Genomic DNA, 11,007 nt, shown 5'->3' with positions numbered 1-11,007 from the left:
TCTCATGTGCTGTGTGCTCAGACACTTCAGTTGTGTCCTACTTTTTGTGACACTATGGACCTTAGCCCACCAGGGTCCTCTGTCCATGGGATTCTCCAAGCAAGAATACTGGAATGGATTGGCATGCCCTCCTTCAGGGCATCGTCCCAACCCAGGGATCAAACCTTCATCTCTTATGTCTCCTGTAGGGGCAGGTGGTTCTTTATCAATAGTACTACCTGGGAAGCCTGTCACACACACGTTTTTATAATTGACTTATCTGTCAACAAACATTTAGGTTATTTCTACAAATGATTGTTGTGGATAAAGAAATATTGGTTATACAAATGCAGGTAACTCGTTCAAATCACTGATTTTTCACAGGACATTCTGGTGGTCACAGGAATTCCAGGTTAAGAATCTGCCTTGCAACAAAGAGAATTTGTGTTCAATCCTTCGTAAAAGCAGGGCACACCCCTGCTTTTGCTTCTGGAGACTCAGAAATAGTATGGGGACTTGAGATCCCCCAGGAGGCGGAGCAACTAAGCCCAGGCACTGCAAAGACAAAGGCTGCATACTCCAGAGCCCCCATGCCATGATTAAACGTCCTGTGTGATGCAATGAAGATCCCATGATCCACAACTAAGACCCACTGCAGTCAAATAAATAAACATTCTTTAAAATATACTGATTCTGCTTCCTTTGGATATATAATCAGAAGTGAGACTGTGAGGTCCTATGCATGTTTTATTTGTAATATTTGAGGAACCTCCATACTGCTTCCCATGTACTATTTACATTCCCACCATCCATTCACAAGAGTTCCTGTTTATTTGTATTGTTCAGGTATGTGGCACATGCACGTGATTTGGAAAGACATGGAGAGAACCCCACTGCACTGGCAGCAAGAAATAGCAGCTGTATCATCTCCAGAATAAGTCTTTGCACTACAGATTGCTATGGAGCTGATGGTCCTCAGAGTCTATGAATAATCCTTCCCTGTGCCTGTGAAGTAAGTCTCTTCAGTCATGTCTGACTGTTTGGGACCCTATGGACTGTAGTCCACCAGACTCCTCTGCCATGGATAGGTTGCCACGCCCTCCTCCCAACTCAGGGATCAAACCCGCGTCTCTTACTCCTGCACCACCAGGAGTAGAAATTCCCTGGTGGTGGTGTGGTAAATAATCTAACTGCCAATGCATAGGACCCGGGTTTGATCCCTGGTCTGAGAGGATACCATGTGCGTTGGAGCAACTAAGCCCATGCAACACAAGTACTGAGCCTGTACTCTAAAGCCTGTGCTCTGCAACAAGAGTAGCTACAGCAGTGAGAAGCCTGAACGCAAGTAACTAGAAAGTCGCTTCTGCTTGCTGCAACTAGAGAAAGCCCACGTACAGCAAAAAATAGGCTCAGCACAGCCCCAAAAACAAAAAGGCATTGAGTCCTCTGGACTGACCAAAAGAAGCATCAAAATGCCAGTCTCCAACCATACCCCAACCAAGTTTATGTGGAGAATTCATAGCCCTACTGCTGCAAAAAGAGAAAGAAGCCAGCATAATGAAGACCTAGCATAGCCAAAAATAAATTTTAAAGATTATTAATGAGAGAAAAAAACTTTTAATGAGAAATGCATTCTTCTTTATAAAAGTTTCTGTTCCATGCTTATGATGACAAAACTTCAAATACTTATATGATAAAAAAAAAAAAAACTTGTTTACATCATAATATATAATACTTAAGCCAATGATCTGCAACGGCAGGGTTAGGCACATAATTTCTCTTCTGTATGAACTGCCTACTGGGCAGTTAATGCTGAATATGCACTAGAAACTCTGACACATTCATTTCACTTGTATGTTTTCTATACAGTATGAATTCTCTGAATTATAAGGCCTGAACACTGACTAAAGGCTTTGTCACACTCACGACATTTGCACTAAAATGTTTCAACTGTCACATTTCTAATGTTTCTCTCTAGTATGAATTCTCCAATGGTTTCTAAGTTCATCATTTCAAGTAAAGCACCGGCCATATACATCATATTTATATGGTTTCTCTCCTGTCTGAACTGCCTGATGATGAGTTATGGATGACTGTGCCTAAATGGTTTGTCACAATTTTTATATTTGTAAAGTTCTCTCCAGTATGAATTCTCTGATGAAGAGCAAGGCTTGACCTTACACTGAAAGCCACATATACCACAATTATATGGTTTCTCTCCAGTATGAACTCTCTGATGAACAGCAAGGTTTCCAGTACAAACAAACGCCTTGCGACATATATCACATTTATATGGTTTCTCTCCAGTATGAATTCTCTGATGAAGTCCAAGTTTTGCAGTCTGATTAAAGGCCTTGCAACATACATGACATTTATATAGTTTCTCTCCAGTATGAATTTTCCGATGAACTGCAAGGTTTGCAGTTTGACTAAAGGCTCTGCTACATACATCACAGTTATATGGTTTCTCTCCCGTATGGAATCTCCGATGAACTGCAAGCTTTGCAGCTTCATTAAAGCCCTTGCCACATAAATCACATTTATATTGCTTCTCTCCAGTATGTGCTCTCAAATGAACAGCAAAGTGTGAAGTTACTCTGAAAGTCTTGCCATACAGATCACATTTATATGGTTTCACTCCAGTATAAAGTCTCTGATGAACAGTTAGGTTTCCAGTATGACTAAATGCCTTGTCACATACATTGCATTTGTATGGCTTCTCTCCAGTATGAATTCTCTGATGAAGTGCAAGGCTTGTAGTTCTACTAAAGGCCTTGCCACACACGTCACCTTTATATGGTTTCTCTCCAGTATGAGCTCTCTGAGGAACTGCAAGGTTTAAAGGCATTGCCACATATATCACATTTATATGGCTTCTCTCCAGTATGAATTCTCTGATGAACTGCAAGGCTTGTAGTTCTACTAAAGGCCTTGCCACATACATCACATTTATGTGGTTTCTCTCCAGTATGAACTCTCTGATGAACAGCAAGGCTTGAACTTATACTGAAAGCCTTGCCACATATAGCACAATTATATGGTTTCTCTCCAGTATGAATTCTCTGATGAACTACAAGGCTTGCAGTTTGACTAAAAGCCTTGCCACATACATCACATTTATATGGTTTCTCTCCAGTATGAGCTCTCCGATGAACAGCAAGGTTTCCAGTATGACTGAACGCCTTGCCACACACATCACATTTATAAGGTTTCTCTCCAGTATGAATTCTCTGATGAAGTCCAAGTTTTGCAGTCTGATTGAAGACCTTGCAACATACATCACATTTATATAGTTTCTCTCCAGCATGAATTTTCCAATGAACTGCAAGGCTTGAAGTTTCACTAAAGCCTTTGCCACATACATCACATTTGTATGGCTTCTCTCCCATATGAGTTTGCTGATGAACTGCAAGCTGTGAGTTTTGAGTAAAGCATAGGCTACATACATCAGATTTATATGGTTTCTCTCCAGTATGAACTCTCCAATAAATTACAAATTTTTCAGCTTGATTAAAGGCCTTGCCACATACATCACATTTATATGGTTTCTCTCCAGTATGAATTTTCTCGTGAATTGCAAGGTTTGAAGTTTGAATGAAAGTCTTGCCACATACATCACATTTATATGGTTTCTTTCCAGTATGAAGTCTCTGATGAACTGCATGGCTTGCATTTACACTAAAGGCTTTTCCAGAAACATCACATTTATATGGTTTCACTCCGGTATGAGTTCTCCGATGATTTTCAAGGTGTGTACTTTGTTTAAAGCAGTGACCACACACATCACATTTATATGGTTTCTCTCCAGTGTGAATATAACGATGAACTGCAAGGTTTCCAATTTGAATAAAAGCCTTGTCACATACATCACATTTACATGGTTTCTCTCCAGTATGAATTCTCCAATGAACTGCAAGTTTTGTAGTTTGATTAAAAGCCTTGCCACACATGTCGCATTTATATGGTTTCCCTCCTGTATGGATTCTTTGATGTCCAGTGATTTCTGAGTCCTGAAGAAAGGTTATATCACATTCATTACATTTGTAAGGTCTTTTGTTTTTTGTTTCATGGTCTGGTAACATTTCTCAAGGATGCATAACAGCATTCTCATCTTTATGAGAAAAGCCTTTGCAGACATTACGAGTTCTCTGAGATGGTAAACCTGAGGTGCTGACATCTGTCACAACTTGACTACATTCAAAAATTATCCCTTCAGATTGTACCATCTGCAATTCATCCTGAAAGCTTGATCTGTGCCTTTCAAAAGGTCTATTTCCTGCATCACTTCTACTATGATGATCTCTTCCATCAATGAGGTTTTTGTTATGGGATGTAGAGATTCCTTTGTCGTTTCTTTCATCATCTGTCCACATACAGTCAAAGTCATGTATATTTTCCTGGATCTTCCTGAGGCGAAAATCTTTGCTTTCAAGGCTTTCAGCTCTTCCAAACATCATTCTTAAAAAATTTCCCCTTTACTACTGTTTGCTTTTACCTGTAATTTCTTCATCATATGTATATGAGACATATCTACAAGACATAAAGAACCACAGGTATTCTATTAGTTACAATTCATAAATAAATAATTTCCTGTTGAACACATGATATTATACCAAAAGTCATATCCATCCTGAACAGAATTATGAATCTTCACAATGATGATCTTAAAACTATAGAACAATAAATAAATAGAACTCTTTAAAAAAGAGTGAAGTAATTCAAATTAATTTTAGGGTAGTTTAGTTTCAAACACAATCAGAAAACATTCATTTTATGCAAACTCATGTCAGTTGACAAACAAAACATATTTTCCCACCATGACCTCAAAGATCATCCTACTTTGTACTAAACACACTGCTGTCTCATAATTGAGGAGAAACTAATGGTATATTGTACACACTTTATGTATACTTATACATATTTAAATGGTAAAGAACATACAGGACTAGAGAGGTGACTCACTGGTAAACAAGCTGCCTGCCAATGCAAAAGACACGGCATAGTGGGATACAATCCCTGAGTAGGAAAGATCCCCTGGAAGAGGAAATCACAACCCAGTGCACTATTCTTGCCTGAAAAAAAATTCCATGGATAGGAAAGCTTGGTGGCCAACAGTCCATGAGATCACAAAGAGTCAGACAGGACTGAGCAACTGAGCAAACAAGCATCAAAAGGCAATACATTGGAATGGTAAATAATGCAAAAGAAGCATTCTAACGAATAATGTAAAAATAAATGGCACTTAGTAACTATTCCACAAATACTGCATTGAGAAAATAAAGAATTCTGTAAACTATATATATATATATATATATATATATTCCCCCCCCCACCCCGGACTATATGGCTTATGAGATCTTACTTCCATGACCATGGATTAAATCCAGGCTCACTGCAGTGAAACTACTGAATCCTATCCATTGGACTGTCAGGGAATTCCCTAAAATAATTTAAAAAATAAAAAAAATAAACCGTTTTCCAAATACCTCTTAGAAATCTATCAGTAGATAGACATATAGGCATTTTATGACATTAACAAGTGGTTCATGTCAGTTATAGTGTGTAATACAAAAAGACTGTCATTTTTAAAAAACAAAAAGTAAGTGAAACATTCTCTACTTACACAATAATCATTCAATACATCAACTCCCTATCTACACAGTAACCTAAACTCACCCAGTTCACTGGCTCCAAGATACATGTAAAGGAACAAGCTTTGGGGCTTCCCTTGTGGCTCAGAGGTAAAGAATCCACCTACTAGTGCAGGGCACACAGGTTTGATCCCTGATCCAGGAAATTCCCACATGCCTGAGAACAACTAAGCCTGTAGGCCACAAGTGATGATTCTGTGCTCTAGAGCTGGGGAGTCACAACTACGGCACAAACACAGAAGAGACCACGCATTGCAACAAGAGAATCCACTAGAATGAGAAGTCCATGCACTGTAACTAGAGGGTAGCCCTTGCTCACTGCAAGTAGAGAAAAGCCCCTGAAGCAACAAAGTCCTGGTGCAGCCAAAATCAAACAAATTTTAAATAAATTTTTAACGTACTGTTATGCAGATAAAATAATGTGATTGGAAAACTTAGTTAACTAGAGTCAGAGACAACTCTCTTGGGCATGAAATGTAAAATAACAACATACAATATGCAATGTAGACAAAGAGACATGTCACAATAAGCATGACAGGAAGTAAATATATCTTTTAAGCAAAAGTAACCTTTGAGACAAACTCCCTGTAGTCCAGTAGTTAGGACCATGTGCTTCCACTGTAGGGGGCACAGATTCCATCCATGAATGGAGAACTAGGAACCAGACTGCCATTGTCACAGCAAAAAAAGAAAAAGTAACTTCTTATTTTTTCTATAAAACACGCAACAGTCAATGCACCTAACAGCACTAATTACCACAGGAGGGGGACAAGGGGAAGTAAATCCCTTTGAAATACCTCATCACATGCTACCCAAAGTCAAGCAACAAAATTGACAGGAGTCAAATGACAGATTGTTGCAGAACATATAAAGACCTTGCCTTCTGGGACCTCTTTTCTTGGAGTCCACTCTCCATGAAACCTCTCTCTCTTTAAAAAAAAAATCACTTTGTTCGTTTAGAAATAGCCATGTGTAAGTCAGAAGTACTTTCCATTTTCCTTAATAAAATGTAATTTTGAGGTAGCAGTTGGAAGGGCTGCAGGTTGGACATCTACAATCAGCTACCCTCCTCTTTGCGTGCCCTGAGATAAGAGATAGGTCGGCTCCGGTCGAGGAATTTACAGCCAACAAAAACAGGGTAAACAGGCAGTTTGTCTCTTACTTTAAGGGAACAGTCATGGCAAGGACAAAGAAAGGAAAAAACCCTGTCTGATGAAGGAGACAGTACACAAGTGCAGAAAGGTGCCTTGGAGTTAAAAGTCAGAGGATCATTCCAGGCCATAATGAGTTTTGCTCCTCTGAGAAGCCTTTACTTCAAGATCCAGGGTGTGCCTGTGTACCCAAAGGGAGGGTCCTGAGACAAATTAACCAGAGGAGACAAAGCAAGGTGATTGACCAATATTTCTCATACCTTTCTTACTAAAAACACACGTCTTACTTTCCTTAAGCAACCATGAGCTGTCTGTTATATTAGCATTTTGTAGACTGATGAGCATTTTGTAGACTGGTGAAAATGTCTAAGAATAAGACTAGTGATAATGTCTAAGAATATTTGCTTTCCTATAGAGAACGTCTCAGGGTGGCACCAAACGTAGTCATTAATAGTCCAAAATCTCTTTAGTTTCTCTGTAAGAGGAAATGAGTTTTCAGTAATATGTGTTTCAGAATCTTATTTTATTTGGAAATAACCTAGATAGTCAACGAACTTTCATCACTCAGTTTAGCACAACCCTAGAAATTCAGGTTATTCAAATCTGGAGAGACTATTTTAGACAGAGTTTATCTAAAAGCTCCAATTACATTTGCTGTCTTCCCTTAAAAGTTTCTTCACTTGAGTTACTTTAACTGTTGACAACCTTATAAGTAGGTACAATAAATGTATGAGACAATGTTGAAGATTCAAGACATGTCTTAATTAAATTAGCAAAGAAACATTAATACTAGATATTTAATATTGAATATTTTCCAGGTCACATAAACCTGAAATTCATTTAGGTTAATTTCTCTTGTAATTGTTTGATTTGTAAGTGCTTCTTTTTTTTTTTTATACAAACAATTGAATTAGAGCTTATTTACAAATAAACCTCAGCAATATTATCCAAAAACAAAGACACACATTGAGATAAACATAAATGCAGATCGACAGACATGAGAGCTCTCATACTTTCCTGCCTGAGATTTAAAATGTCTCTTTCACTCTTTTTTTCCCACCCCCTGCCCCGTGGTTTAAAATTCTAATTTGCCCAAGACTGAAATCCCTGGAAAAATGGGTTACATATTTCCAGGACATGGCAAAGGTTGCACACTATGCAGGGTCGCTTCACTCCTGTCCAACCCCCTGCAACCCCATGGACTGTAGCCCACCAGGCTCCTCTGTCCATGATGGTACTCTCCAGGCAAGAATACTGGAGTGGGTTCCATTCACTTCTCAGGGGATCTTCCCTACCCAGGGATCAAATCCACTTCTCCTGTGTCTCCCCCAGGGGCTGGCAGGTTTTTCACCACTAGAGTCATCTGGGAAGCATTGGCAAAGGTTAACTTTAAACTTTTTTTTCGACAGGCCTTTTTAAACAAACTTGCTGTTTTTAATTCCACAGGTAAAAAGAACCGGTTTTGCATTTCCAAAGAAAAAAAAGAATTCATCTTAACCAGTTTTCTCCAGAGTCTAAACAATATCATGGCCATCCTGCATCAAAAAAGTTATCTTTCCTTTCTATCATCATAGCTTTATGGCTATAATACAGATCGAACAGTGCTCAAATTGACTGTGATAACAGGGACAGAAGGACTCATAAAAATCTTGGAATGTCTCTCCAGGGAGATGGGGGTCTTTGATCAGAAGAATCTAAAGGGGTTAACAAACTTGCTAGGGTGGGGGAACCTGGGCTCCCACTCCCCCCTCAGAGACAGGGGCAGTTAGAAGGGGACCAGCTGATGGAGAAGGAGACAGAGGGGTTGGGAGGGGTGTAAGGCTACAACAGGACAAAGAATGGAGAGAGAAAGGGCAGTGGGGGACACTATTGGAGCTGTGCGCTGGCTAAAGAGAGTTGACTTAAAAAGTGAAGATTTGATCAGCCAAAATATAATGTGACATTGTAATATGGGTAATCATCCTCACAAATCGCGTGATTCTTTTTCCAGTTGTAACTTTTCTTTAGACAGTTTTAAGTTAACTTTATTTACCTCACGGTAAGCTGAGAGGAGGATCCAGGCACCAACTTGGATGGTGTTAAACCTGGGGTTGGTTGGCAAGGGCCCCTGCAAAGGCTGAACAATCTCACGATTTGTCCCCTATCTTATCTATGGTGCTGCAAGCCTGGCATTCACAGGAGACAGTCAGGACATTCAGACTCAGGGCAGTTTCCATGCAGGTTAGAAGCAAGGTCAGAAGAATGCACTGCTTTGTCTTGAAGCCTAAATAAGACTATTTATTTAATTTCCCTAACACCCTGGTGGCTCCCTGGTAAGAATCTGCTTAGTAATATGGGAGACATGGGCTTGATTCTTGTTCTGGGAAGATTTCACATGTCATGGAGACTAAGCTGATGAATCACAGATACTGAGCTTGTATGGTAAAACTATTCAAGCCCTTGTGCCTAGGGCCTGTGCTTCACAACAAAAGAAGCCACCACAATGAGAAACCATGCTCCCTGCAACTACAGAGTAGCCCTCACTCGTCTCAAATAGACAGAAGTCCACATACCAAAAAAGACTCAGTACAAGCCCCCCAAAAAAGACCTTGCTTTCATCTCTGTGGGGGTTACAGCACCACTCGAGGGTACTGTACATTTCACAGGTCAAAGAACAGAGCTGTAAGTTAGGGAGAAGAAAAATCTCCTGTGAGAGTTCACAAACATTAAACATCTGTTTTCTCACAGAACTCTCCCACTTGGAGAGTTTCCCAAACACCATGAATGGTGTGGCTTCTTCTCTGTCCTTGTGACAGCTGACCTGTGATCACACTGTGGATACTTTCCCACTCATCTGGATGTTTGCTATTAGCACCTCATTCTCCACAATCCAGGGGTCTTCTTTCTTGTGCCACAAGAATGGAGGTAACGTTCAGATAAGCAACAGAAATTCCTACTCAGAAGTAATGCCACATACTGTGGCTTCTTCCAGAATCCAACCTCTCTCTCTTCTTTTTTTAATAAATATATCTGTTATTTTTAATACATTTGATTTCTTTTGGCTCGGGTGAGTAATCGCTGCTGCTTGGTCTTTTCCCCAAGTTCAGCAAGTAGGGGCTACGCTCCAGTTGCAGTGCTCATCCTCCTCACTTGCTGCGGCTTCTCCTGGGTGCATGGGCTTCAGTACTTGTCCCATGTGGGCTCAGTAGTTGCAGCTTCCAGGCTCTAGAGTGCTGGCTCGTAGCTGAGGCACAGAAGTGTAGCTGCTCTGTGACGTGTGGGATCTTCCCAGACCAAGGATCGAACCCGTGTCTCCTGCATAGGCAGGTGTAGAATGCAGCTCTTTTGTCAGCCAAGGAGTGAGGATATTATAAACCGACAGAAAAATACTTCTCAAATGAATTTACTATCTATCTCCTTCTGAATGCACAGGGAATAGTATAATATACAGTATAATATGCAGCAGGTATCTAGTTCCTATCTAAGAACTACGGAACCAAGAACACAGGGCTAGAAAACAGGCAACTGGATATTTCAAAGTTTGAAATCAGCTTTATAAACACTCGAGCTGTGGAGAAACTCCATGTGTATCACACAGTGGGCAGGTCACCTGAAGGAAAGTCAAGTTTAAACTCCTGATGCCAATCAGGAAGCTTTACATGTGTGAGTCAACAAGGTTTCGAGCTTAGTCAAGAAAAACTGGATCTCAAAAGGTACAGAGGGAACATGCAGAGGTACCCCAGGGAAGATCCCTACTTCAGGGGGAAGTGATCCTCACCTACAGACAGCAGGTTCCTGAGGGTCTCCACCATCGTGTCCTGGTACAAGGTCCTCTGGGCAGGGTTCAGGCATTCCCACTCCTCAGGAGTGAAATCTATGAACATATCCTTGAAGGTCAATTGTGCCTGAAATGAAAACACATTTCACCAACGGGCCCTGAGGAGGATTCTTAGTTTCACACAAAATGAGAAGAGGTAAGAGGGGTAAAGCTCAATTCAGTTGAAGTAATGTTTTGATAGATCCATTAAAAGCTGCTTCAAGCAAACTGTTGGTCTCAACTCTAATTTATAATTTCCCCTTTTTGCTAAGATTATGATATCCTGCATACCTGAATGGTCTAGTGGTTTTCCCTACTTTTATACAGTGGAAGTGAGAAATAGATTTAAGGGACTAGATCTGATACATAGAGTGTCTGATGAACTATGCACAGAGGTTCATGACATTGTACAGGAGACAGGGATCAAGAC

General features: G+C 40.2%; 1 protein-coding gene across 1 annotated transcript; it reads right to left on the bottom strand.

Moving 5' to 3' along the window:
- Positions 1-2,855: 2,855 nt before the first annotated feature.
- On the bottom strand, positions 2,856-10,665 carry LOC104983468 (zinc finger protein 239-like; the record flags this gene model as incomplete). Its single annotated transcript, XM_010832904.1, has 3 exons — positions 2,856-3,245; positions 3,498-3,989; positions 10,543-10,665. Coding segments are annotated over 3 exons (1,005 nt in total), but the record flags the coding sequence as incomplete, so codon positions are not given.
- Positions 10,666-11,007: the final 342 nt, after the last annotated feature.

This window comes from Bison bison, unplaced genomic scaffold (assembly GCF_000754665.1).
Source record: "Bison bison bison isolate TAMUID 2011002044 unplaced genomic scaffold, Bison_UMD1.0 scf7180017862745, whole genome shotgun sequence".
Lineage (NCBI taxonomy): Eukaryota > Metazoa > Chordata > Mammalia > Artiodactyla > Bovidae > Bison > Bison bison.
The sequence above is the reverse complement of the archived record's forward strand: the minus strand, read 5'-3'. Positions and strand labels throughout refer to the sequence as shown.